The sequence below is a fragment of the Zymoseptoria tritici genome, chromosome 6, assembly GCF_000219625.1.
Source record: "Zymoseptoria tritici IPO323 chromosome 6, whole genome shotgun sequence".
In the NCBI taxonomy this organism is placed as follows: domain Eukaryota; kingdom Fungi; phylum Ascomycota; class Dothideomycetes; order Mycosphaerellales; family Mycosphaerellaceae; genus Zymoseptoria; species Zymoseptoria tritici.
In genome coordinates, this window is record NC_018213.1 from 1,381,510 (window position 1) to 1,408,492 (window position 26,983).

General features: G+C 54.8%; 7 protein-coding genes across 7 annotated transcripts; 4 read left to right on the forward strand and 3 right to left on the reverse strand.

The window, feature by feature from the left end:
- Positions 1-2,037: 2,037 nt before the first annotated feature.
- MYCGRDRAFT_11769 (uncharacterized protein) lies at positions 2,038-4,102 on the forward strand (the record flags this gene model as incomplete). The annotated part of the gene is made up of 8 exons (XM_003851462.1): positions 2,038-2,155; positions 2,206-2,603; positions 2,653-2,773; positions 2,832-2,993; positions 3,049-3,062; positions 3,134-3,266; positions 3,319-3,929; positions 3,992-4,102. Coding segments are annotated over 8 exons (1,668 nt in total), but the record flags the coding sequence as incomplete, so codon positions are not given.
- A 1,333-nt stretch (positions 4,103-5,435) lies between these two features.
- Positions 5,436-7,240, reverse strand: MYCGRDRAFT_93911 (uncharacterized protein; the record flags this gene model as incomplete). The annotated part of the gene is made up of 3 exons (XM_003851789.1): positions 5,436-5,746; positions 6,152-6,567; positions 6,954-7,240. The coding sequence occupies 3 exons, from the start codon at positions 7,238-7,240 to the stop codon at positions 5,436-5,438; spliced, it is 1,014 nt and encodes a 337-aa protein (XP_003851837.1).
- A 1,767-nt stretch (positions 7,241-9,007) lies between these two features.
- Positions 9,008-12,660, forward strand: MYCGRDRAFT_73150 (uncharacterized protein; the record flags this gene model as incomplete). The annotated part of the gene is made up of 2 exons (XM_003851463.1): positions 9,008-12,085; positions 12,151-12,660. 2 exons carry the CDS (start codon positions 9,008-9,010, stop codon positions 12,298-12,300), a joined length of 3,228 nt encoding a protein of 1,075 aa, XP_003851511.1.
- Positions 12,661-12,895: 235 nt separating this feature from the next.
- MYCGRDRAFT_109870 (uncharacterized protein) lies at positions 12,896-14,519 on the reverse strand (the record flags this gene model as incomplete). The annotated part of the gene is made up of 2 exons (XM_003851788.1): positions 12,896-13,454; positions 13,518-14,519. The coding sequence occupies 2 exons, from the start codon at positions 14,517-14,519 to the stop codon at positions 13,056-13,058; spliced, it is 1,401 nt and encodes a 466-aa protein (XP_003851836.1).
- A 500-nt stretch (positions 14,520-15,019) lies between these two features.
- MYCGRDRAFT_60015 (gamma-glutamyl phosphate reductase) lies at positions 15,020-16,452 on the forward strand (the record flags this gene model as incomplete). The annotated part of the gene is made up of 2 exons (XM_003851464.1): positions 15,020-15,320; positions 15,380-16,452. Coding segments are annotated over 2 exons (1,374 nt in total), but the record flags the coding sequence as incomplete, so codon positions are not given.
- A 5,918-nt stretch (positions 16,453-22,370) lies between these two features.
- On the reverse strand, positions 22,371-22,827 carry MYCGRDRAFT_43138 (uncharacterized protein; the record flags this gene model as incomplete). Its single annotated transcript, XM_003851787.1, has 2 exons — positions 22,371-22,693; positions 22,746-22,827. Coding segments are annotated over 2 exons (405 nt in total), but the record flags the coding sequence as incomplete, so codon positions are not given.
- A 358-nt stretch (positions 22,828-23,185) lies between these two features.
- MYCGRDRAFT_11098 (uncharacterized protein) lies at positions 23,186-25,615 on the forward strand (the record flags this gene model as incomplete). Its single annotated transcript, XM_003851465.1, has 2 exons — positions 23,186-25,375; positions 25,415-25,615. Coding segments are annotated over 2 exons (2,391 nt in total), but the record flags the coding sequence as incomplete, so codon positions are not given.
- Positions 25,616-26,983: the final 1,368 nt, after the last annotated feature.

Below are 26,983 nucleotides of genomic sequence, written 5' to 3' on the forward strand. Positions count from 1 at the left end.
GAGTTCCCGTCTAGCAGTATATGCAGTGCTGTAGTACGAAACGCGACAAGGCAGGTAGAAGAGAAGAAGAGATCAGACAGAGTAGAAACCAAACACTTGCATGTGAACTCAGACACCGCCTAAGTGGAGGGGAACGCGGGAAGATAAGAGGAAGAACCCAGGCGGAGTACAACGACGGCCGCCACAAAACGCATCGCAGGCGTAGACTCCGGTCTTGAAGGCCAGACGAACGGTGCGTAAAGAGAACAAAGGTGCATTGTCGGCTCCAGGCCATTCGCCGCGCGCAGACGAGCCATTTTGGAGGCGCCGGCAGTGGTTGATGATCTTCTAGACGGGTGGATTACTCGATAGAAACGCGGAGGAGCGTTATCAGTGGTCCGGCAAAGGGAGAGTGGAAGCTTGCCACGAGCGTTGAGATAAGGGAGGGAGGTGTTAGAGTTGACACTTATCGGCAAAAGCATGTGCCGCCAAGAGATCCAGGACTAGGCAAATCGGATTCCGCCGGGCTCTTCCATCATCATCAATGCGTTGTTGAAGAAGATGATACAAGAATGTCCTCGTCCGTCCTCTGTATCATTGTCGAGTCTTCTCTTTCCTCCACTCAATCAGGTCCACGGGCAGAGTCGACGAAATGTCATCGATGTTGCTTCTTCTCAGGAACAGGGCATGTCGCTGATCTCCGACGTTTTCAAAACTCAATGGCTCCCGAATCATTACTCGATTGCTTTTCGATGGTTGACGCCGATGAAGCAGCGTCCAAGACCAAGCTTTGCGGACACGATCCATAGCCGACGACGGGCGACTGACCAAGGGCCGTCGTATGCTTGACTTTGGGCGAGTCGAGAGCTCATGGCTAAAAATCAGAAAACGTGTTGACCTCGACGCCCTCAAGGCTCAAAGATGGCTTTCAGTCCCGCTGCACGCGAAGAAAGTGAGGCTGAATCCCTTGCTTGCATACCGTTGTAACCACGATATGTCGCTCTTGCACGACGGGAAGACAAAGAAAGGGATGCGCCCGCCGCCAGCCCTCATCTGACTCCACGTTTCACAATGTCGCCATCAAGCGGTGCACCTCGTGGCACCTCCTACGATGATGGTGCAGACTGATAGACCGATACACGTTCCCACTCAAGCCCTAAAGGCGCTGTTGTCGTCCGCCGCTGCATGCTTTGTCTGGGTGCCTGCAAGATGAGGCTTCGGAAGAATGCCGTGCAGAAAGCACGACATACTGCAGATCAGATCGGGGAACAGGCATATATCCGACCTCGCAGCACAACAGGTTCAGTCCTTACTTCACGGATCTCCGCGCTTTGGCTGCGGCCAATGTGCTTCGATATGCTGCGACACATGTGGCAGGTAACATAATCTGAGGAAGGCTCGAGAAGCAAAATCTCATACTGTGGCTGCTGAATTTCTCTAGGCATTCCGCGCTTCGGTGCACAGAACAACAAGGCAAATATCCTCCTGCCGCCTTTTCCGATCGCACGATTACACCAGGCCAGTTCGGGTTCATGCACTCTCTTTGTGGAGTTTTCTGGCCTGCTCATGCTGCATGGAACTGTCCCATGGTATCTCAAATGCTCTTGCTCGCCAGCCATTGGCGCCTCCCTTGCATTCGATCGCTAGTTCTTGCACCTCCGCATCAGCGTGGCACGGCGAACTTTTGTTGTGGACGGACTCGATGAATGTTCCGCACATGCTACCATCAGCAATTTTGCTCGGTCACAACACACACTTTCGCTATCTGTTCGACATTCTTTTCAAATTCGTGCGGTATCCTCCTTTCCTGGCTCCAGCGTCTGCTCCCTCGCGCAGCGCCCTTCTTCTAACCCGGCCACCATGATGTACATTCTTTCGTTCATGCGAATTGCATTCTTGTTTGCTTGGCTGTTTGATCCCGCCAATTCGTCGCCATTGTTATCCCATCAGCTGGAGACGCTTGCCGGGCCGACTAGCACGCCCCTGAGGCGCCAGAGCAGTGGTGATGGGAACGGCACGTTCGCGATCACTGGGATCACCGACTTCGGCACGCAACCGCGATTGGAGATCCGTGAACTGGAGAAGAATCGAGATGCATGGAACATTTATTTGTTGGGTCTGGAAAGGTTCAAGGCGGCTCCGCAGGACGATAAGCTGTCCTATTACAAGCTTGCAGGTATGCTTGAACGCATCAGTTGTACTTGTGTCGAGCTCACAGTTAGTCAGGTATCCACGGACGGCCATACGAACCATGGGATGGCGTATTCGCTGGCCCAGGAATCGATAATCCAGGCTACTGTGCGCATATATCGAACCTTTTCCTCCCTTGGCATCGTCCCTACCTCGTGCTATTCGAGCAGATTCTGTTCGAGCACATCGTCGATGCAGTCAACGAATTTCCAGCAGGATCAGTGCGCCAAAGGTACGCCTCTGCTGCTCTGAGCTGGCGCATGCCGTACTGGGACTGGGCAGTTGAACCGGAGGATGGCCTGAGTGTCTATCCGGACATCATCACATCTCCAACCGTTGAAGTCACCTATCCCAATGGCACCAGGACTATCGACAATCCGCTGTACTCGTACAAGTTCCACCCTGTTAGTGCGCGGGATATGTTCTTTGACCCAGTATGTGTCTTGATGATTGTCCAACTTCGCTCAGCTGATCTGTTCACAGTTTGCATCGTGGAATGAGACGAAACGATTTCCTACTGCGTGGACCAACAATGCAGCCAGCCAGGACAATCTCATCGGACCGATTTTGGACAATAGTCGAGTTTCATTCATGAACAGGCTGTGTTAGTAGTATCGAAGCTCCGGCAAAGCACTACCCGCTGATGATTCTGTTCGATTTAGACAACCTCTTCACCTACTACGACAATTTCACGCAGTTCGGAACTGAAGTTTGGCAGACAGATGACATCGCGAACGCTGATAGCATCGAGTCTTTGCACGATGCGATTCATAGTATCACCGGCGGCAACGGACACATGACCTTCCTTGACTATTCTGCATTCGGTAGGTGGTAGACTTCGCTTGATCGAACAGGAAGTTTAACTGACTGAGTGTACAGATCCCATCTTCTGGGTAAGACAATAGGGCCCAGCAGTCCCGCACCACAGATCTGATGCACGATCGATCGCTGACGCTTCATTTAGCTTCACCACACGCAGATGGACCGGATATTCGCCTTGTGGCAGGTGTTACATCCCGACAGTTACGTCGAGCCATTGGTAGCCATCACCCAGACCTACACCGTCCACATAGGCGATACCGAGGATGCCAACTCTCGTATGAAATTCCTTCGCGATACAGAAAGCTTACACGACTAACGCACCTACAGCCCTTGAGCCCTTCTCCAAAGACACTCTCGGCAATAAATTCACCTCCAACGACGTCCGTTCCACGACTCAATTCGGCTACACCTATCCCGAACTCGCCGGAAATGCCTCGCTCTCATCAGTCCGCACGGCCATCAATCGCCTCTACGGTAGCAACGCCAACTCCGGCGGTCCTCTCAAGCGTCGCGACACAGCCACCCTCCCCCACGATAAGCGCTTCGTCAAAGCCGCCTCAGCCGATGACGTTCGTGCCTCCCCCGGCATGCTCGTTAACGGCCACCTACGGCAATACGCCGCGAACATCGTGTCGCAGAAACACGCGCTCAATGGTTCATACGCGGTGTACGTCTTCATGGGCGATTTCACAGACGATCCGTGCCAGTGGGCGCTATCGCCGAATTTGGCCGGTACGCACGCTGTGGCGGCGAATTTGGAGTTGAAGAAGGCTCCCGGTGTTTCGAAGATGGTGGAGACGAATCCGATCAGGGTTGGGGCGGCGCTGCCGTTGACGGATATGTTGCTTATGAAGGTGCGGGCAGGGGAGCTGAAGTCGATGGAAATGGGAGACGTGGAGCCTTATTTGAGGGAGAATCTACATTGGAGGGTCTCTACGGTAAGACGGACTTGGAAGATCGGTTGAAGATGGAGAGCACCTATTTGCTGACTCGATGCTAGTTCGACAACGTGGAAGTCGACCTGAACGACGTCGCGGATTTGTCCATCACCGTCGTCAGCTCGGAGGTCACGCCACCGACTTGCGAGAGCGAGTTCCCTTCGCGGGGCAATTTTACGCTGTTGACACACATTACGAAAAATCGGGTGGGAGGATGCTGACTTCGCCCAGCAGAGTATGAGTCTGCTTGAAACAGCCCGGGTCACGGCTGTGATGGCAATGGGAATGGGAGCCTGCTTGCGTTTCTCGAGTTCGACGTACGGAGTTCTTGTACAACACATTCATACAGCAACGAATGGCATGATAGCGACGATCAAGACAAGTATATTTGTGTTGCGAGGTTCACGTATCTTCGCGTGGTATGGGCGTAATTGACTGATGATAGGTATGGCTACTCCAACAGAGCACGAAGTTCTTTGCGACCTTTGCGGCGATGAGGATTGTGTCTTAATTTGTACGATTGCAATCATTCAGCCAAAGGGTTCTCATCGAGGCATCGATGTGCGCCACCTTGGAGCCGCGTAAGGGCAACGACCAATCTGTTCACGGAACGCTGAAAGAAAAGAGCATTAGCCTGCACAAACACACAAATCGATACCGAAAAACGGCTGGGAACACATACATCGTGCTCTGGGGGCCTTCCTTCAAAAACGCCGCCAACCGCTCGTCGTATCCGGACGGGGGCGAATCCGATCCCGTTGACGACAAGGAATCGTTCTTCTTCGACGTGACCTTCCTCTTGGGAGTGAATCCCTTCGTTACGCCTTTGGGCTTCCCGGTCGTTGTCTTGGGAGTGATTTTCTTCGTTACGCCTTTGGGCTTCCCGGTCGTTGACTTAGGGGCTTTCATGTTAGGCCCGACGACTCTCAATCCCTTCCTCGGCGCGGCCGTGGTCTTGGCCTTCTTCGCTGCTGGCTTCTTGGGCGAGGAGGTCGCGATGGCTTTTTTGGCTTGGGTTTTGGCTTCTCGTGGGAGACGGGCGCGGGTGCTTGCTGCGGCGGGTGGGCGGGAGGATGCCATTGTTGGAGTATGGCTTGAGGTAATCGGAAAGGTGATGCTGGGGTAGTGGTCAGTACTGATACAGTGGTGAGGTGTGAGCACGTGGTTGATGGTAGTACACCTTTTCTTCTGGTCGTAATCGATATGCTGATGCTGATATGGTGGTCGTCAAAGACGGCGGAGAACTAGGGGTTGGTCTGTTGATGCTGTGCAAGAGTGGAAGGACAGTGAATACAACAACGATGTCACGACTATGAGTGGTGATGATAGCACTCTGAGAACCATTCGTGTAAGATGATCGATGTTGTCCAATTTCCATTCAAGAATGAAGAATGCATGAACTAATTCGGTGAAATAGGCAACATTCCTCGCCTCTCACTTCTTCTCAGCCGGCTTGATATACCCAAATTGCTCCAACATGGCGTCCACTTCTTCTTTACTCATCTCTTACTTTTTGGGTTGCGGATTATATCCGAACTGCTTGAGTACCTCCAGTTCCGCCTCCTCTCTCTCTTCCGCCATCATCTCCTCCATCTTGAACTTCGCCTCTTTGATCTCCTGTTCCCTTTCCTCTTTACTCGTCTCTTGCTTTTTGGATTGCGGATTATACCCGAACGGTTTAAGGACCTCCAGCTCTGCCTCCTTCCTCTCTTCCGCCGTCATATCCTCCACCTTGATCACTTCCTCCTTGATCTTCTGTTCCTCAATTATCTGGCCCATCTCGGCGATATCGTCAGACCAGAGAGCACGGGGTTTTGCTGGATGCTGGGGCAAGGTGGGTGAACGTAAGTACTCTAGGCGTTGTGCTTTTGCCGTCAAGCGTGCGCGGGAGCAGTGACGGGAAGCAGATTTTTGTCTTCTTTTCACATCAGAGGGGAGAACAGAGATGAAAATAAGACAGTCCATCGAGAGTCGAGTTGTGCTGCATGCATCGAATGTCCCTTTGTTCCCCCACCCCCTATCTCCAGAGAAGTCGAGTCTCCTTTGTCTCGGCCGGATTCGAATTCGGACACGGATTCCGAAGCGCAGCGATGCCGCCTGGGCGCTTGTGAAAGGGACGCTCGATAGAGAACAGGGAGAAGACGCCGTTGAAGAACGTAGCAAACTGATCTATCTCATGACCGGAAAGGACTAAGATCTGCTAGCATTGCTTTACTTCCCACCTGTCTCAACATGGCCAAACTGCTCCAGCATACGCTTCCTCGCCTCTTCACTCGTCTCCTCACGCTTGACACCCTCGACCCTCATCCTCTTCTCCTCTACCTCTTTCTCCTTTCTTGCCCTCTTCCTCCTCGAACCCTCCTCCCACCCCTTTCTATACCCAATTTTCCTAATTTCCTCCAACTGCTTCTTCTTATCGCCCGGGTACATCCTCTTCAGTCGTTCGCAGTCCGCCCAAAACTGTGCTCGCTCCGCGTCCGTCTTCTCGGGTAGTTGCTGCCGGTTCGCCCGCCAGCGCTGTTCCTGTTCCTGGAAGGTTGCGTCCTCGGCGACTTGGAGGTAGCCTGGCTCGACCATGTCGCGGAGAGCGGCGAGGGCCCAGAATTTGGATACGCGGGGGAGGTGAGGACGGATGGCGCTAGGCATTGCTCGGGGCGGGGGGCGGGACGGACCCATGCGTTCTGCAGATTGTGGTGTTTATGGTGGAGAGCTGGATCGAGGGAGGGCTAGATGTTGTGTCTCGGTGGTGGCAGAGGGCAGGGGAGAGAATTCCTGTAGGAGGCAGAGAGACAGAGAAAGAGAGACAGAGAGAGAGAGAGACAGAGAGTGTGTGCGGCGCTGTTTTTCCCTTTGTGATTGTTGTTCCGGAATGGGAGCTGGGATAATGAGCGATGCTACATGCGGAAGGGAGATTCGACAGTGGACAGGAGAAAGACTCTCTGGAGCAGAAATGCTCAAATTGGAGAATACAGGACGGTGGAAAGACGTCTCGGAAACTTGACCGACATTCCTCTCGCCTCTCACTTCTCAGCGGGCCTAAGTACCGCCTCCTCCGCTGCCTTCTCCTCCCTCTCCATCGCCTTCTCCTTCAGATACGCGCTCACCTTCCTCGACCAGATCTTCCTAATTTCCTCGCGCTGCTTCTTCCGATCCCGCGGGTACATGAACTTCACGCGTGCATTTTCTGCGTTGTTCCGCGCACGCTCCTCCTTCGTTTTGCCCTGAAATTTGCGCTTGTTCGCTTTCACGAAGTCTGTGACTTTTTTCTCCCGGGCGTCTCTGTCGCGGCGAGCGTAGCCCGGCTCGACCATGTCCCGCAGAGCGGCGAGGGCGTCGAGTTTGGCTTCTCAGGGAAGGGAGACGCGAGAGCTTTTTCCTGGGATTGTAGACTTTGAATGCGCCATCTTGGCTAGTTGACGGAGGTGCAAAGTGCTGCGAATGTGCTCTCTTGAAGTAAAAACAGAAGGGGGAGCGCAGAGAGAGTGCTGCACAGAATATCACCTTTGTCCCTCCATGGTAGTGTGCGTTGTTGTCCTCCAGACCAACTGTCGAACCCGGCGGCTTGAAAAGTGAGAGAACAATGGACACCGCTCGCGGAAGGAACGGTCATTCAGGATGGTGACCGCGGTAGTACAGTACCAGCTGTGAGACCCGTGTGGAAGCTCGGCGCTGGTTACTTTGTTACATCGATCTGTAAGCCGATGCTCTCGCACTTTCATCTCGGAGGAGTTAGGTCAAACAAGTCAGAGCCTTTCGACGCTCAAAGCCCATGAGCCTCATATCTTAGTCTCGTCATCTTGTCTGATGACTCGTATTGCGATCCAGCTACAGATCGAGGCGGGTGACATACCACGTCGAGCTTCGTCTGCTTCGTTCGGAACCGGAGCTTGCAGTCAGCCGTGTGGACATAATCTTGAGCTTGACATCCGCGACGTCCTGGAGCACCCGTGACCAGAGCAACAAGCGGTCAAATATATCACGACATGGCGAGGAACCAGGAAGCCGAGCAAAAATGGGGGTAATATGGGGGTAATAAGTATTCCAGGATAGGACAGTCCATTGCGATTTCCCCACAGTTCCTTCGAGCGCATGACGTTCACTTACGAGAGAAGAAGGCAGAGATTTCTCCAGGTCTTGGAACTCCACGGGGACGATCTTGCAGCCAATCCTAGCATCCATCACAACTCTGTGAAGAATGTTCCCTCGCAACTCTCAAGGCGTCTGACGGCAATGCCCTTCCGCCTCCCACTTACACTTACCTCGTACTCTGCGCACGAGACCTCTTTTGAACGGTGAGCTGAAGCCTGATGACCGACCGACTTTTCGTAGCGTGGTATGCTCATTGGTCGTCGTTCGGTACCTGAAGGTCACATGGCTTCCGCCCAAAATAAACGTGGCGCTGCGAACGCCTTTGCCCCAGATCCGGCTTCTCGTTCCTGAAGCTAAGGTGAGTGAGGTAGTTCTAAGCGTGGCCCTGGCGGCTAGCAGCGGCATGACATGACCTTGTCTGATGAGCTGTTTTACCAAACAATTACTTGATGAGCATGCATTGCCATCGTTGTCGCGGACGTAATGGAACGGTGAGCGTGCGTGACCTTGCTGAGGCTTGCGTCGGTACTAGTAAGTCCAGGGAGCTCGAGCTGCTGCTGCTTCATAAGAGGCAAGTGAGACCACTTGCACGACCAGTTTCATACACGTCTCACCTGCAGCTTCTTCTCTCACCTTTCGTTCCTATATCGCTGCTTGAATGAGCCGACTATCAGCCGACTCACGAGTATAGAGCTGATCTACCACTACACGACACCAATCAGCGTCAACCGAGGAGTCTTATCAGAAACACCACATCCACCTTGCTTCATATCGAGCCGCATGAGGTAAGACTGCTCCTTGACATGAGTCGCTGATGAGGAAGTCGTCAGCATGTTCAGCTCCTGCTTCAACGCGGCTTATCGCTGTCAAGCTCAATTCGTCATCCAAGCATTCCGTTTGAAACAATTTCTGACCTTCTCCAAACGCAGCTTCGAGTCTTGAGTCCTCGAGAAACCACAACATCGACCTCACGTTGACATCGCCGCAATATGGCTTCACAAGGAACCAATGGTGTCGCCAATGGCACGAATGGCACCCATGCCAATGGCAGCACTGCTCAAGCACCTCCTCACAACAAACTCCTCGACGTCGCATCTCGCACGCCCGGCCGCCAACCCTCACCTCAACCAACCCGTCTGAGCGTTCCCGGCGGGATCCCACATCGCGTCCTCCCCGAAGCCGGCTCCGGCTATGTCGCACCCAAGTTCGAGGGCAAAGCCCAACAAATGGAAGAAGTCATGGATCAAGTCGAAGAGAAGGGTTTCATTCCCGCAGATCTCGTGGAGGCGGAGACGAAGTGGTTCTACGATGAGTTGGGCATCGACGACATGTACTTCAGCACGGAGACCGCGGATGCCATTGTGAGCCACATTCACTCGCTATATGCGGCAAAAGTCGCGGCGTATGCGAGAGACGACAAGAAGTTGGAGATTCGGCTGGACAAAGAGGCGGCAGATCATGCGGTGTACATCGATACCAGCATGCCTGGTGTGAGCACGCAGAATGGCTCGGACTTCGAGACGAGACTCGAGACGAAGTATCTGGATGGCAGTCGTGGATCGAACAGCTACCGCGTAGAGTCATTTCGCTCACCGAGCAAAATCCCTGGCGGCAGCGAGCAGAGTCTGAGGTGTTACTTTGTGTACCAGGCGACGTTCAAGAATCAGAACCCTCGCGCGGATGAGACGAGGGTGGAAGAGCTGGGTGATGAGCGTTTCCTGCAGAAAGTGACGGAGAACACCAGACAGATCTACCAGAGTGTCATGGATACTGCGATGGGTCGCACCGGACCAGTCATTGACATGTATGATGTCGAGGGCACGCGGGAGAAGCGCTTGGTGGTTGGCTTCAAGCAGGGTTCGGCCATGGGCATGTTCGCTGCTCTGTCGGATCTCTACCACTATTATGGGTTGACGTCCTCGCGGAAGTACGTCGAGCAGTTCAGCAACGGCATCACCATCATGTCCATCTACCTACGCCCTTCACCAAATGCGGCCATTGCTTCCAAGCACCCACCCATCGAGGCCAGCATCCACCAGATCATGAAGGAGGTCTCCCTGCTATACTGCATCCCTCTAAACAGACTGCAAAGTCATTTCAGCAGCGGACGTCTGTCTCTCCAGGAGTCCATCTATGCTCATTGCGTGTGGGTGTTCGTGCAGCACTTCCTCAACCGTCTCGGAAACGAGTACAACACTCTTCGCTCGGTACTCGACCCCAACAACAGCGTGCATGCAGAGCTGCTTAACAAGCTCAAGAAGAGACTGCGTACCGAGACATTCACTGCGGATTACATTCTCGAAATCATCAACCTTTACCCAGATCTCATCCGATCGCTGTACCTGGCTTTTGCGAGCACTCATTACGTGCAGACTCGCGGAGAGCAGGACGACTTCCTTCCCACTCTTTCCTACCTCCGCATGAAGGTCGACCGCGTCCTGACCGATGCCGAGCTCAAGGACATGATTACCAAGTCTGTCATCAACGAGCACCACGAGATGGTCATGACGGCCTTCCGCGTGTTCAACAGCGCAGTGTTGAAGACCAACTTCTACACTCCCACCAAGGTCGCGCTCAGCTTCCGCCTCAATCCTTCCTTCCTGCCATCCGAGGAGTACCCTCAGCCATTGTATGGGATGTTCCTAGTCATCAGCTCGGAGTTCCGCGGCTTCCACCTTCGTTTCAGAGACATCGCACGTGGAGGCATTCGAATTGTCAAGTCGAGAAGCAGCGAGGCCTACGCCATCAATGCTCGCTCGCTGTTCGATGAGAACTACAATCTTGCCAACACACAGCAGCGGAAAAACAAGGACATTCCCGAAGGTGGTAGCAAGGGTGTCGTCTTACTCGACGTGCAGCACCAGGACAAAACGACGGTGGCGTTTGAGAAGTACATTGACAGCATTATGGACCTGCTCCTGCCACCTACCAGCCCAGGTATCAAGGATCCAATTGTTGACTTGCACGGAAAGGAGGAGATCCTCTTCATGGGTCCGGACGAGAACACCGCCGATTTGGTCAATTGGGCCACTGAACACGCCCGCGCTCGCGGTGCGCCATGGTGGAAGTCGTTCTTCACTGGCAAGTCGCCCAAACTAGGCGGTATCCCTCACGACGCATATGGCATGACCACCCTGTCCGTCCGCGAGTACGTCAAAGGTATCTACCGCAAACTCGACCTCGACGAGACTCAAGTCCGCAAACTCCAAACCGGTGGTCCAGACGGCGATCTCGGCTCGAACGAGATCCTGCTCGGTCGTGAGAAGTACTGCGCCATCGTCGACGGCTCAGGAGTGCTCTATGACCCTAACGGTCTCGACCGCACCGAACTTCTCCGCCTCGCCAAGGAGCGCAAAATGATCGTCCACTTCGACACCACCCGCCTCTCCCCTCAAGCGTACCGTGTGCTCGTTGAGGACAACAACATCACTCTCCCGTCCGGCGAAGTCGTCAACAACGGCACCGCCTTCCGTAACACGTTCCATCTCCGCTCAGCCGAGAAGTTTGACTGTTTCGTCCCCTGTGGCGGTCGTCCGGAGTCGATCGACTTCACCTCCGCGAGCAAACTCATTGCCAATGGCAAAGCCATCATTCCTTACATCGTCGAGGGCGCCAATCTGTTCATTACGCAGGAAGCCAAGCTCCGCCTGGAGAAAGCCGGCTGCATCGTGTTCAAAGACGCTTCGGCCAACAAGGGCGGTGTCACATCCTCTTCCCTCGAAGTTCTGGCAAGCTTATCCTTCGACGACGCCTCCTTCCTCGAGAACATGTGCGTCCACGCGGATGGGACAGTGCCAGCTTTCTACCAAGCGTATGTCAAGCAAGTCCAGGCGAAAATCCAGGACAACGCACGTTTAGAGTTTGAGGCCATCTGGCGCGAACATGAGGTGTCGGGAGTGGCGAGAAGTGTGTTGAGTGATCAGTTGAGTCTGGCCATTACGAAGATGGACGAGGAGTTGCAGGGTACCGCATTGTGGGAGAATGTGGCGTTGAGGAAGAGTGTGTTGGGGGATGCGTTGCCGCAATTGTTGTTGGAGGAGATTGGTCTGGATAAGATTCTCGAAAGGGTGAGTTTTGTTCTTCCGTGATGTGTGAGGATGGGATGATGATTTACTGACTGACATTGGTGTAGGTCCCGGAGAACTACCTCCGCGCCATTTTTGGAAGCTTTTTGGCCAGTCGGTTCATTTATACGATGGGCATCTCGGCGAGTCCGGTGAGCTTTTTCGCGTTTATGAATCAGAGGATGATCAAGTTGGCGGCGACGAATGGGACTTCTTGAAGAGGCAAGCAAGAGTGTGTGAGAACTGATCTGGCATGGATTGGATTGCATAAGGCGGTTCTGAAGGGAGGGGAAAAGTTTGGGGGAAACGGTGAAGAGTGAAGATGGATGGATTGGATTGGATTGAGGATATGCTGTATGCTGATAGCCTTGAGGCCGCTACATTGCATGCTGCTACATGCTACATTAGCATCGAAGAGGGAAAGAGTAGACCAAGCTCTGATATGGCATGGCATGGCATGTATGTCGCCTTTGCCTGCCCCTTCCCGGCATGATACATTGCATTATATGCATGTGGATATTGGGGTAGACGGGAAGTAGTCTAGAATACGATGCCATACGATAGACGCGGTTCGAATGGAAGTTATAGGTACAAGGAGTCAATCGAACGGAGCGATTTGGCTTGATTTCATTGTCGTTGGTGTTCAGGGTTTGTTTCTGTACCCTCCTCCTCTGTCAGCGTTGGCGAGTTTCGAGATCGAGGATTGTGATGATGAGGTGCAAGTGGATATTGAAAACTCAAGGGAGAGGTACTGTGCGCGTCTCGTCCTTGGATATGATCATTATAATTTGGGCAAGATTTTAATCTGTGTCTTGCGACGAGCTTCTTTCTCCTCTTTGCGTGAGCTGTATGTATTTTCTACCTCTCCTCTCCTGTCCATGCTTTTCATCATCTCGTTGCTCATCTCGTTGCTGTTCACCAGATGCCCAAACCCACAAACACCGTTCCCGACCATGCAAGAAAGAAAAGCACGCTATGCAAGTATGTACATCCCACCCATCGCTAAACCCATCGTCAAAGCTGTACAGAATAATCCCCCCAAGTTACTCAACACCCTGCTCCCACCACCACGCTGAATATGCTCCGTCACAAACGGCACGCTCGAGTCCGCCGTCAGTGTCGAAGGCGCAGCGAGCTCCGTTTCGTCTTTCATCGCGAGCACCGGCATCCAAGCGGCTGCTGTGACGCAGGCGTCGACTGCGGCTGTGATGCGGAATCCTCGGTCGTCCCAGGTTCTTGTTGAGATGCATGCAGGGCTGACGGTGAGGCTACTGGATGTGGTGGAATCGGAAGAGACTGCCGCCGCCTCCGAGGAGGAAGGCGCTGGTGGCGCAGGCGAGGGCGAGGGGGAGGTAGTGGGGGGTGTTGGCGTCTGTGAGGGGTATGTTAGCTTGGGGTCGGTGGACATTATCGCATCATGGAAGAGCTTACTCACTGCGGTCGCATCCGACTTGACGACCTTGCCCGAGCTGCTGATGCTCCAACCCGAAGGCAGACCCGGGAGGGTGGTATACGATGCGGTACCCTCGGACTCGCTCCTCCATCCCGACACGGGGTTTCCGTTGACCGTCGAGGTGATTCTCGGGGCGTCGTTGACGGTCATGCTGCCTTTGCTGTTGCCGTTGATTTGGCCGCCGGAGGAGACGATGCTTTCCCAGCTGCCACTTTGGTCGCCGTAGCTGTAGGATGTTCCGGTGGAGTAGTCCACGATGGAGACGGTGGAGACGTACATGGAGAAGGGCCCGCTGGAGTAGTCGGTTGATCCACCCGCCCAGTCGATGGTTCCTTGGGTGTTGGCCGAGTCGCCTCCGGCCCAGGAACCGATTTTGAGTTGCATGGGGGTTTGAGGGTATTGGCCTTTGGCGTCGCCTTTGTTTAGCACGCGGACGACGTTGTTGTCGATGGACCAGATGATTTGGTTTTCTGTCCATTCGGTGGTGTAGGTGTGGAACTGCTCTTGTGTGTTGGAAAGGGCGTGGACGGCGGCACGGTCGTGGGTGGTGGTTTGTCCGCGGCCGAAGTAGTTTGATTGTACGTCGTTGGGTTCTCCTCCCAGCCATTCCCAGTCTATTTCGTCGAGATCGTCGGATTGTAGGACCGAAGAGCTGACGATGCCTCTTCCTGGTGCCGCTCGGGCTGTGATGGAGTATTTTCCAAACATTATGTACCATTTCGATGAGAGGGTTGGTGCTTGACCGGGCGATGCAACGGTGAAGACTGCGCCGTCTGAGTTGTAGGAGGGGTTGCCCGAGGTGGTGAACTCATCGGATGGACCGTCTTTGAAGTCGATGGTGACGGATCGGCCGAGGGCGGGATTCGGTGGGCAGCCGGATTGTATTGTCGGGTTGCAGATCGAGTATGTTTGTGCGGTGGAGGGTGATGTGAAGAGGAGACCGGCGAGGATGGTGACGGTGGCAAGCCGTATTGAGGGAGCCATGGTGAGGAGGCTGTTCAAGGTGAGCATTCGAATGCTGTCCGAGTAATGGTATGGTATGGTATGGTATGCTGCTGTCGTGAGTAAGGTATCTGATCTGGGTGCAGCTGAAGCTAGGAGACGATGGAAGAATGGTGGAAGTTGTAACGAGAGTGAAAGTATGCGGGTATACTTATTCAAGGTTTACTTCCTAGTCATCACTCCCCAGCCATTGCGGTCGTCGTCACCGTGTTGGCATGAGGCAGCTGGTTGGGTGAGGATTGCAGAAGAGATGGCTGGCAGAAGACGAAGTTGTCGAGGAGGCTGGAAAGAAAGGGTCTCCAGTACAAGCTGACCGCATTCGGCGGGGAGAGTCTGCCGAGATCGAGACCGAGACCGAGAGCCTGGAATGTCGACCGAGGAGTCCTCGAAATTCCAACTAGATGACGGGAGTCGACATGTTGATACATTGAACACGATATATTGAACATCCTCCTGGTGGAATTCTAGCAAAAGGCCCAAACATGTCCCTGACGAATGCTTCCCCCGAGGAAGCCGCTCGTGCTGCTAAGACATCCTCCCGAACACTCGCAACACTGTCCGAGTCCTCTCGGAACAAGGCCTTGGATGCGATATACGATGCCTTGTCGGCCGCGAGAGAAGACATTTTGGCTGCCAATGCCGTCGATCTGGAGAATGCGAAGAAAGCCGCAGCCGACGGAGCGTTGAATCCTAGCATCTTCAAACGGCTCGATCTCTCGCGGAAGGGGAAATTTGACGATATGCTGCAGGGCATCAAAGATGTTCGAGGACTGCCAGATCCAGGTGGGTGTCCCGTCATTGCTCAATGCCATACCACGTCGATGCTAAACTCCCTCCCCAAGTCGGCCGAGTCGACCTCCGCACCGAACTCGACGCCGGTCTCATCCTCCAACGCCAAACCTGCCCGATCGGCGTCCTCCTCATCATCTTCGAAGCCCGCCCCGAAGTCATCGCCAACATCGCCTCTCTCGCCATCAAATCCGCCAACGCCGCCATCCTCAAAGGCGGCAAGGAATCCACCGAATCCTTCAAAGCCATCGCCTCCACCATCTCCACCGCCCTCTCCTCCACCGACGTCCCCAACGACGCCATCCAACTCGTCACCACCCGCGACGCCGTCGACCCCCTCCTCACTCTCAGCCAGTACATCGACCTCGTCATCCCCCGCGGCTCCAACGACCTCGTCTCCCACTGCCAGAAGAAAGCTCACATGCCCGTGCTCGGTCACGCCGACGGTCTCTGCAGTCTGTACATCCACTCCGACGCCAACGCGCAAATGTGTATCGACGTCGTCGTCGACTCGAAAACCGACTACCCCGCCGCCTGCAACGCCGTGGAAACCCTCCTCGTCCACGAAGACGTCCTCTCCACCATCCTCCCCGGTGTCGCCACAGCTCTACAAGCCAAAGGCGTCACCCTCCGCTGCGACCAGCAATCCCTGACAGCTCTAACATCCACCCTCGACCCTGCCGCCTCCTCCCTCCTCCAACCCTCCACAGACCAGGACTACGCCACCGAATTCCTCGACCTCATCCTCGCCATCCGCACAATCCCCTCCTCCTCGTCTTCAGACCAGCCCAACACCTCCGTCGACGCCGCAATCACCCACATCAACACCCACGGCTCCCACCACACCGACGCAATCCTCACCTCTTCCGAACAAACCGCCAACCGCTTCCTCTCCTCCGTCGACGCGGCCTGCAAATTCTGGAATGCCTCCACCCGCTTCTGCGACGGTATGCGCTTCGGATTCGGGACGGAAGTCGGGATTAGTACGAATAAAGTGCACGCGCGAGGACCGGTGGGGTTGGAGGGGTTGACGATTCATGAGTATCGGGTTGTCGGGAAGGGGCATTGTGCGGGAGCGTATGGTGGAGCAGGGGGGCGGGCGTATACGCATCGGAAATTGCCGTTGGAGGGGGAGAAGTAGAGGTGGAGGGGGAGGTGTACATAGATGTGGATCACACACGCGGGATATGAAAGGTACAGTTAAACGTATGATGTGCTGTCATCATTCTGTGTGATATCAAGAGACTCAAGTAGGCTTCTCGTATTCCAACATCACCAGCCCAGAAAGTCCCAAATCGCCAAAAGCACGCGACGCATTCACTCAAACGCTCAAAGTCGCGCTGGAAAAAGCAGATCTCGCAAAACAAGAACAAGCAAACTTTTGAGGTCTCCTTCCAATGAGACGCCTTCCACCAAGATCCATCCCGTCCAAATCCCACCACCTCCAGCACCTCTCCAAGCGGCTCAATACGCCAAAAGCTCGAAGTTTGCTTTTCCCCTTCTCAATCCTGATCTGAACCATCCATCCCTTCCGTCCATGCCTTTCACTTTCTTTCATCTTCCTCGCAATCCCATGATCGCAATACCCCAAGCGGCGCCACGCGCCAAAGCTCGGAGTTTGCTTTTGTGGGTTTGGTTCCTTTCCCAATTCTTCCTCGCTCGCTCCCCATCATCGCAGTCCTCCAAGCGGCGCTCTGCGCCAAAGCTCGAAGTTTGCTTTTGTGGATTCGCTCTTCTCCTTTCTTTTTTTTCTTCGATTCCGGGTCGAATCATCCATCCATCCAATCCAACTCCTTCCATTCCCTTCCATTCCACTCCTCCTCCTCCTCCGTTCCAAACTCGGCATAAAACTCATCTCCCAGCAGTCCTCCAACGCCCGAATCCCTCCTCCCCATCGTGCCTCCTTCCCGAGAAGCCTTCGTCATCTCCGCAGCCTTGACCATCCCCACCAACTCATCCTCTTCAATCTTCGCATTCATCCCCCGCTGCTTGCCCAGCGCGCCATTGTTGACGATGAGAAATTCCTGCATCGCCGCGAGTTCCTCCTGGGTGTATTTGGAGTCGGCTTTGCGTTGTTTCTTCGTCTTCTTCACGCCGGCCCCGGGTTGGGGAGACGCACTGGAGTCGTTGAGGGCGGACTTGGCGCGGGATTTACGGGGTTCCTTTGTGGGTGCTGGGGTGGTGGTGGGGGGTTGGGGAGTAGAGGCGAGGAGGCGGGGATCGATGTTGGTGTTGCTGCTGTTTGAGAGCGTGGTGGAGAGAAGAGCTGGGGCGGGGGACGTGTTCATCTGTGTTCTAGTCTGCGGCGGAGTGGCGCCGTAGTCTGAGGCGTAGGATGCACCGTATGGTAATGGCTGTTGATGTGGTTGAGGAGCGGGAGGAGCGCCGTAGTTGGGGGCGTAAGACGCGCCATAGGGGAGAGGTTGCGATTGTGGCCGAGGAGCGGAAGGAACGCCGTAGCTGGAGGCGTAGGATGCGCCATAGGGGAGAGGTTGTGGCGGTGATTGTTGAGGAGTAGCAGCAGTGGCGCCATAGTTCGGGGCGTAGGATGCGCCGTAGAGTAGCGATTGCTGCGCTGGCTGAGGAGCAGTCGTGTACCCGTTGGTGGGCATCATGGCGGGTGCTTGAGGATGATATCCAGATTGTCCCATCTGCGCAGTCCCAGCAGAAGCACCATTTCGCACCGCAGGAGCAGCATTCGGATCCAGCACAATACTCCCATCCCTCAAACTCACATACCTCGCCAAAATCCCCTCCTCATACAACTCCATCAACCTCTCCTCCAACTTCACCTTTCCAAATCCCACTCCAAAAATGCCGTTCCTCCACTCCTTCGGCCCATCCTTGAGGAAATTCCGCATTTGATGACACGTCGGCCCTTTATTCTCCTTATCAGCCAGCTGACCATTGGCGCACCACCGAATCATCTCCGCCACTGAAGGGTGTGGAGAGTCCTCGGCTTTCTTGGGAGCGTTGGGGTGCTTGGTGTTGGCGATGCGCGTGAGGTGGCGCATTTCGGGTGGGATTCCCTTGGCGAGGCAGGAGGCGAGGTAGGCTTCTTGGGCGACTTTGTTTTTGGCCGTCTGCTCTTCTTCGGCTGACTGAGCGGGTTGGGAGGGGATGGGGGTAGCAGAGGCGGGAGCGGCGTTGAAACGGGTAGGCATCGGGTGGCGCGGTGCTTCGAGAGGTGGAGGAATGCCTGCGGCGCGGGCTTCTGGGATTGTGGGAGGGAGGGTGAGGCCGGGGTATTTGCGTGGAGGAGGGAGAGCGAGGCCGGGTGGAGGCATGGTCTGGGCTGGCGGGGAGGGCTGCTTGGCTGCTTGAGGAGTCTTGATCTTCTCGCCGAAGAGATCCTCGCCGTCACCAAAGAGGTCGTCGCCAATGTCGCCAAAGAGATCATCGTCGTTGGCAGCTTCAGATGGCTTGCTCGCCTTGTCTGCATTGTCACCAGGAATGACGGCGGTCTCTTCATCCCGCGGCATCTCCGTGTTTCGGGGCGAGGTTTGCTGACCGACATTGACGGGGGTAGTGCTGCCAGTTTGAGGTCCGGCAAAGTGCGGCGACGCAGTAGTCAATGGGAGCGGAGCATTGTGTACTTGAGCTGTGCTCTTCGTGGCTTGCACGCTGGTCTGGCGCTGAGCCTGAGCGGGTGTCTGGTACATCAACTGCTTCTGTGCCTTGTGAGGATCGTTTTGATCGCTGAACTCGTTGAGCTTGCGCTTCACGCCCTGGACTTCTTGCGTTGGCGGTAAGGTTGGAGCTGGAACAGCAGTATGATACGGCTGAGCAGTGAAGTGGGAAACATTGCTGACTTGTGCGCTCGAGCCATGCTGCGTGTTGTGAACCTGACCGGCATTCTGGAACTGAGACTGCTTCTGAACCTTGCAGACAGTGTCTTGATCACTGTGCTCGATCGTCTTGCGCTTTAAACCAAGGGCCCTCTGAGCTTGCGGATCTGCGTGTGTTGCAGCGCCCTGCGGACGCAAGCTGGCATTGCCATGGCCAGCTGAGTAGGCCGCGCGGCTGGCATTCGCACTCGTGTGTAGAAGGCCGATCAGGTGGAGCTCGTCTTCCGTATTGGGAATCACTTCTCCAACGCGATTCTGCCAGTTGTTGTATCTCTCACGAACGCATCGCTCCGAGACATTCACAAAGTCCGGTGGCACACGGATTCCTCCCAATTTCAGTTTAATAAGACCTGTGATATCCTTTTCAGATATCAATGTTGTTGGGTTTTGATCGCCAAGTGCGTTGAGAATGCCAGAAGCCTCGCGGCCGAAAGCTTGCACAGGAATTTGACCCGCCGCGAAGTTCTCCATCTTATTCCTCCAATTCGTCAATCGACCTGAATGGGACAAGATTGGGGGTGCTTCGTTGAATTTGTGAATGTTTTGAAGTGAGAGCACATTTTTGACGGCATCGATGAGGCTCTGGTCGAATGGCTGGTGGCGGCTGAAACCCTCGATGTTCATGACAATGCCATTGACCTCGTGAAACATTCGAAGATACAAGGTAGGTTCAAGCAGATTGCGGTAGTCGATCTGTTCTCGCCAGTTCCGGATCTTCTTGTCGATCGGCGGTGGTAGGATGCGAGAATCACTCGCCGGCATGCTCATGACTGAACTCGCTGACTGAGCGACCATTGGCGGAGCCGCTGCGCTTACTGGCGGAGTTCGAACCGCTGACTTGCCTGCAACCTGAGGCTGAGACGGCGCAGGGAGGGGCGCTTGACGACGGCTGTACTGATTCTCGTCATCGTTCAACCTGTACACGAGGAAGCCCTGGTGGTTGACCTGGCGCTGCAGAAGTCGACTGGAGAAGACGTTTGCCACAGCTTGCCCGAATCCTCCTGGTGGCCCTCCTGGTTGCGGGAGAGCGCGTTGGACGTTGAAGTTTTTCAGGTGAGCGACGATCCTGCCATCAGGTTGCAGCTCACCATTGATCGTAAACTTCGTGGGATTGAGCAAGATGCACTCCAAGACTGCATCCGCCATGCGTCCATACACCTCGATGCCTGCTGCGGTACCGTCTGGAGTGGCGATATGGTTCAATTTGCTGATGTATTGATAGATGGTATCCGTCCTCATCTGGCCATGAACCTCGTGGCCTCGGACTCGCTTCCACATCTCTGCGCGCTGGTCGATCGTAGCTGGTGAGCCTTTGATCCGATGGATGCCACTCAGAGACATCTCCAACACTCCAGACTCATCTCGACGCACAGTAACCCACAGAGTGGTCGAGACGATGTCATTGCGGATGGTACGCAACACCCCGATGGCCTGCTGGCCGCCAAATTCGAACTTGTGACTCTGTTGCGGCTTCACAGCCGGAGCGACCGAAGACGAGCTCATCGACTGAGCCATTGAACTTCCCGGCGGAAGCAAGGCCGGAGGTTGCCTCACCTGTGGTGGGTGAGGTCGAACTCCTCCGCTGCCAGCCGCGATCTGCTGCGACTGGCGTGGGGGAGGCGCCATCACCCGGGCATTCGGCCGGCTCTCCTTCCTCACGACAACGGCGTCTGGCACTTCTGTATTCTGCGCCGGCAGCGGAGCGCTCGTTGCGCACTTCGGAGAGCCCAGATATGCCGTGAGGCTTGCCACGAGGTTGAGCCCGTCCTCGTGGGTCCAGGTGCTGTCGGCGGCCGCGGGAGGGTTTTTCTCGCTCTGTGGACGCCACCCCGCCGTATCCTGGCGAGTATAGCCAGGAATGTGCGGGTATGGGTCCCAAGTCGGTTGTTGTGTGGGAGTGGCCATCTTCGTGGGAGATTTCGAAAAGGCTTGGCGTTCACGTGCAAATACCGAAAATTGCTCGCAAATATGGCTATGTCGGAGTTTTCGGCAGCAGTCTCCAATTCGACTTCGAAGGCTGTGCGTGTGTCGGCGCAACGAGCTGCCTGGTGGTGGTGGTGCGTCGTCGGGAGGGTGAAGAACTTCTGGAGGTTTGGTGCGAGATCCGGACGTGGTGAAGGGTGACCAGTATTTCTGCGCCTCTTGCTCGTACTGTGCTCCAGACGTCTGAACTATGCGCGCAAAGCCTTGCTGAGCGCCAGAAGACGGTCGAACTGCGGTCGAGTCGGGACTTGATGTATTCAATCGGTGTGGTGAAGCTCGGTCGAAAGCGGCGGGAGTGGTGACCGTGTCTGTCGTCTGCTGGTAAATGCGCGGAGAAATGTGTGCTTCTCTATGCGTTGTAACAGTGCTGCAACAGCCGTGCGCAAGTAGACGAGAAGAGATGGCCTTCGTTTGAGGCAAACCGAGAATGTTCGAGGTGGGTGGGGCGGAGGTGGTGAAGAGCGGGAGAAAAACAAGAGGGGTGGAAAAACCCGAGCAGTGCGCTTCACTCGAGAAGTTCTGGGACGATGACGCACGACGCGGTGTTTGGCGACGTGAATTGGACGGGCACTTCACTTGCACTTTGGAATGACGTGAGAGGGTGATTGGATGTCCACCGGGAGATCGAATGAGGCCAAATCGTGGTATTGTTTCTTACGTGGGCGTTGACCAGGCCAGACAGAGAGTACTTTGCAGTGAACTGTGTATGATCGTCGATCCTGAGCTTTGCGTCAAGTAAGATGGCTATGCTTTCTGTTTCTCTTGTCGTCTGGAAGACCTTGGTAGTAGCGCAGCAGCGAAAAGGTGCTGTCTTCACTGCGTCCGAACCCGCACTGTCTCAGCTATTATGCGTGTCGTGTATGGCAGAACAGAGGGTGAGATGTTCTGCATCCATCTCAGACCTGCAGGACTGAGACATGCGTCAGATTTTTGGCTAGCTCAGTGAAAACTGCCAATGCTGGGCTACCTACATTGTTTGCTCCCGTTTCGGACGGCCGAATGAAGGCCAGCAGCTGCTCCATCGGCGACCAAGTCCCGCCATATTAAATGGCGAGGCTCCACAGCGTCGTGCTATTGCGCTGTGCGTGTTGGCCATAATCTCGTCGATGCAGCATGCCGATCTCTGGCTGCCGCTGGGCCTCCCTCTTGTGTACAAGCGCTCAGCCAAGGGTAGTATCCCGTCCATAGCCCACGAACAAGTCCTCTTGCATGCTCACTTTGTCGTCTCTGGGCCAGTAGTCGTCTTTTTCTTCTTGCTCTTGTCCTTCTTCCTCTTACTCCGGTCTCTCTTCTTCAGACTCTGCATCCCGGTCTTGCAGACCTCTGCGTACCTCGCAAAGAATGTCTCCAAGTCATCTGGCTGGACGATCGTGCTCAGCTTCACCTTGTCCTTCTTCTTCCTGTCTTTTGATTGCGAATTTCCATCTGTGGCCCGTACGATGATCGGGAGAGGGTTCGGCGGATGTGTGTCCCACAGAGGGTCGTCGGCGACTTTGCCGGTCGGAGGAGAAGGTGCCGATGCGGTATCGAATGTCACTGCTATTTGGTAAGAAAGTGCAATGTAGGATCTGGTGAGGCACGCGCTCACATCGTTTCTGGGTAAGATAAATCGAGCCATGCCCGGCTTGCTGTGTCTTTTCAAGGAGTGTGGTGAGGCGAGTGAAGAACTGGAGCGATGTTAGAGGAGTCAGATTGATTCATCATTGCATCTCATACCTCATCGCTGCTCAAATGGCCCGCCATGATCGTGAGTGAGAGTGTGAGAGTTGAAGATGAGGTCGGATTTGAAGTGATGTGGGGTCCCGGCCCAGTGAGATGATCGACAGAGGATCTCCACCAAAACTTCAAGAGAACTTTCAAGAGAAGCTGCTCCACTCTCTTGTTTGCTACACCTGCAGGTCTCACCGCGGCACAATGATCAGTCGCATGGAGTATGTCGGGCCGAAGTTGCCAAAGACACTCCTAGACCAGGTGCAGGGAGGACGCGTTGGCAAAGGCAGCCAACGGAGCACTTCGCGCAAAGACAGGCGTAAAGCCGAGCGCCAGGAGAAGAAGAAACCGCCTCCTCCACGGAGAAAGCCAGTCTTTCAGCAGCGAAAGGCAGTGAAGGAGCCCTCTAGCGAAGATGAACATGCAGAGGAGGAACAGGCTCCAAGGATAAAATCTGCAATCCCCACGAAGGATGCAAAGCCAACGAGATCAATACTGAAGCGGAAGTCGCCCAGTCCGCAGGAGTCCGAGGAGGAAGGTGGGAGTGATGTCGGGATAGAGAGTGAGGTTGACAGTGGAGAAGAAAGCGACTATCCAGTTGCTCCAGTGGTATCCAAAGCTGTCAAAGCGAGGCTGGAAGAAGACGATGCGGAAATCGCCGCCCTGGAAAAGAAGCTGGGAATCAAGGGCAAGAAGTCAAAGAAGGTAGGCGACGATGAGTTGGACTGGCTTGTCAACGGGTCGGATGGTGAGGAAGAGCGATTACAGCCTGGCAAGCGGAAAAGGCCTGATGACGACGACTGGCTGCGTGATAAGAGGCGAAAGGCAAAGGCAAGCGGTACTGTGGTAGAGGTGCAGCAGGAAGATACGGAGGATGATGACAGCGGCGGAGGAGAGGGCGAGGAGGAGGATGAAGATGAGGATGGTATGGACGACATCGAGAATCCCTTTTCTGAGGACGAAGACTTCAGCGACTTCGACGAGGAGGACGCAGAGCCGGACGAACGGCCGGCACCGAAGAAAGTTCGAGAGAACCCATATGTTGCGCCCGTGACAAGCGACGCAGTACCGGTAGCGAAGTACGTTCCGCCATCGATGCGAAAGGCGGCCTCATCCGATGAAGAACTACTCAAGCAACTGAGAAGACAGCTCCAAGGACAGCTCAACCGTCTCTCCGAGGCGAATCTGGTGTCCATTCTTCAATCTGTGCAGGAGGTGTATGTCAACAATGCGAGGCAGCATGTCACATCGGTCTTGGTGGAACTGCTGGGAGGACTCGTCTGTGATCCATCCGTACTGAACGACACCTTTCTCATCCTCCACGCTGGGTTTGCGGCAGCGCTGTACCGAACTGTTGGGACCGACTTTGGTGCCCAATTGCTTGAAAACATCGTTCAAGCCTTCGACAAGCATCATGCTGAAGATTCGGATGGGAAGCAGACCCTCAACCTGCTGGCATTCCTCTCCAATCTCTACACCCTGCAAGCGACCGGCTGCGAAATCATCTTCGACTACATTCGAATGCTCCTCGACAACTTCTCCGAAGCAAACACCGAGCTCCTTCTCCGTGTGATCCGTATATCCGGCGCTCAACTCCGTCAAGACGACCCGTCTGCATTGAAAGACATCGTTCTCCTCCTCCAGCGCTCCACCTCGAAGATTGGCGAAGCGAACCTCTCCGTCCGGACGAAGTTCATGATCGAGACGATCCATAATCTCAAGAACAACCGCATGAAGACTGGTGTCGCGGCCTCCGCTCTCAGCGCCGAGCACATGCAACGCATGAAGAAGATCCTCGGCACACTGAAAGCTGTCAAGACCACGGAACCGCTTCGCATTGCGCTCGCCGACATCCGCGACAGCGAGAAGAAAGGTAAATGGTGGCTCGTAGGCGCCAGCTGGCGAGATCCCGCCAAGATGGCCAACAATACTGCCAGCTCCTCATCAGCGCCATCAACCTCGATCCCTTCCATACCAGACGACCCGGGCTCCGACTCTGACACTCCTGATCTCTCCGCCTTGGCCCGCACGCAAGGCATGAACACAGACGTTCGCCGCGCCATCTTTATTGCCATCGCCGGCGCTGTCGATTTCAAGCACGCCCACCTCCGCATTCAAAAGCTCGCTCTCAAATCCAAACAACTACTAGAAATCCCCCGCGTACTGATCCACTGCGTCGGCGCGGAGCCGGTGTATAATCACTTCTACACTCTTGTAGCGACGCAATTCTGCGGAGAGCATCGCTTTCGAAAGGCGTACCAGTTCGCTTTGGTAGATGTCTTCAGACGTATGGGCGAGGTGGATGCTGGTGCGGAAGAAGACGACGATGGCGAAGAGGGGCAGGAGGAGTTGGGAGTCAGGAAGGTGTATAACCTCGCGAAAATGTTTGCGACGCTAGTGGCAGAGGGGCTGCTGCGGGTCACGATTCTCAAGCCGCTGAGTGGGAGTCTGGCGGACTTACAACCAAAGACGAGGATCTTCGTGGAGGTGCTGTTGACGACTGTGTTGGTATTGGCTAGAAAGAATGCGGCGGGCAAGGTAGGAAAGGGAAAGGGCAAGAAAGAGGAGAAGGAAGAGTTCTTCGAAGAGGAGGTCAGGGAGATCTTCGAACAGGCGCATGCTGTGCCGGAGATGGTGTTGGGTTTGAAGTGGTTTGTGAGTAAGGTTGTGAGTAAGGCGGAGGTCGCTGCGAATGAGAAAGAGAGGAAAGTGGTCGTTTTGGGCTGTGAGGTCGCGCTGAGGACGCTGAGTGAGGCGCCAAGGAAGAAAGTCAAGCAAGTGGAGGATGATGAATTGGACAGTGACTGAAGAAGAGAAGCTCTTTCGACCTCCCAGGAACCAGGCTCGAAGTTCACGAGCATCACAAACCGAAGACCTCGATCTCAAAGTACGACCACCTGCAGTCAATCTCCGCATACCCTCTTTGTTCGCTTTGGGTCGTTTTATACAACCTGAACAAGCTCTCTGCGCCGAATCCGGCAACATGTCCCTTTGTCTATGTCGAACATGAAGTACGCCCTGGACGTCCGTGTCGCTAGGCACAGCACTCTGCAGTCCTCTCGGCCCACGAAATCAACAGAAGCATTCCGACGATCAAGGCCTTCCCTCTCGGATCTCCAAAATCCACACAAGATGGTCTGGCCCATCGATCAAATTTACGCCTTCGGCTCCCGTTTCCCTCACCTCTTCACCTTCGCACGCCCCGCTCCCAACGTCTCAGTCCAACTCTCGAACATCCGCGCCCTTGTCATCGCACGTCCTCGAGTCCGTCTAGCTCGCATCTACAGCCATAGCTTCGCCCATTTCGCCCGTCAAAGCCCTGCTTGGACCCCACAACTCACGTATCGATGGCTCTCTTTCTGTTACGACCAGAGTCGCAACAGAGGAGATGTGGGACCAGTGAGCCAGAGCCCGGAGTGGATCAAGTTGCAGCAACTGGGTGGGAGGGCGGAACTGGTGGATGAGATCATCTTCGAAGAGGATGTTGAGTTGGTTTGGAAGCCGGTCGTGATGGTCGGGGCCGTGCTAAGGGAGGACGTTCATAGAATGATGATTGTGCTGTACTATGAGGGCTTTGCGGGTTGGTTCTTGGAGGAAATCGTTGAGGAGATGTACAAGAATGGGCTGTGGATTACAGTAGAGAGGCTGAAAGAGTGTGCTCTCGGCGCTACAGGAGCTTCGGCGAGAGAGTGGGTGTTTGACGCGGTGGAGGGACTGCAGGATGCGTGGGTAACAGTGGAAAGAGAAGAAGCAGACATCCGGCTGGAGCAAGAGCAGCGAGTCCTGGCCGCCCTTCAGAGAGGACCAATGAACTGGAAAGTCGACTTCCAAGCCTATCTGCGAAACTGCTCCATGTTTGCCAACCACTACGCAGTCTTTGAAACACTTGCGTCGAGACACTGGAAACCGGTCCACGCCTGGCGCTGGGTCTCGCATATGGTTCGTGATGGACTCAATCAGGCCGCCGTGTTGGAACGGGCGCAGAGATTTCCCGAAGACAAGTTGTCGGTGTTCGACGAGATGTGGTATGAAATGGTGATGCAGAATGTTCCGGTTTTCATGAGGGGTGTGATCGGTCAGCTGTTGAGGAAGGGATACGATTACTCGTACCTGGTG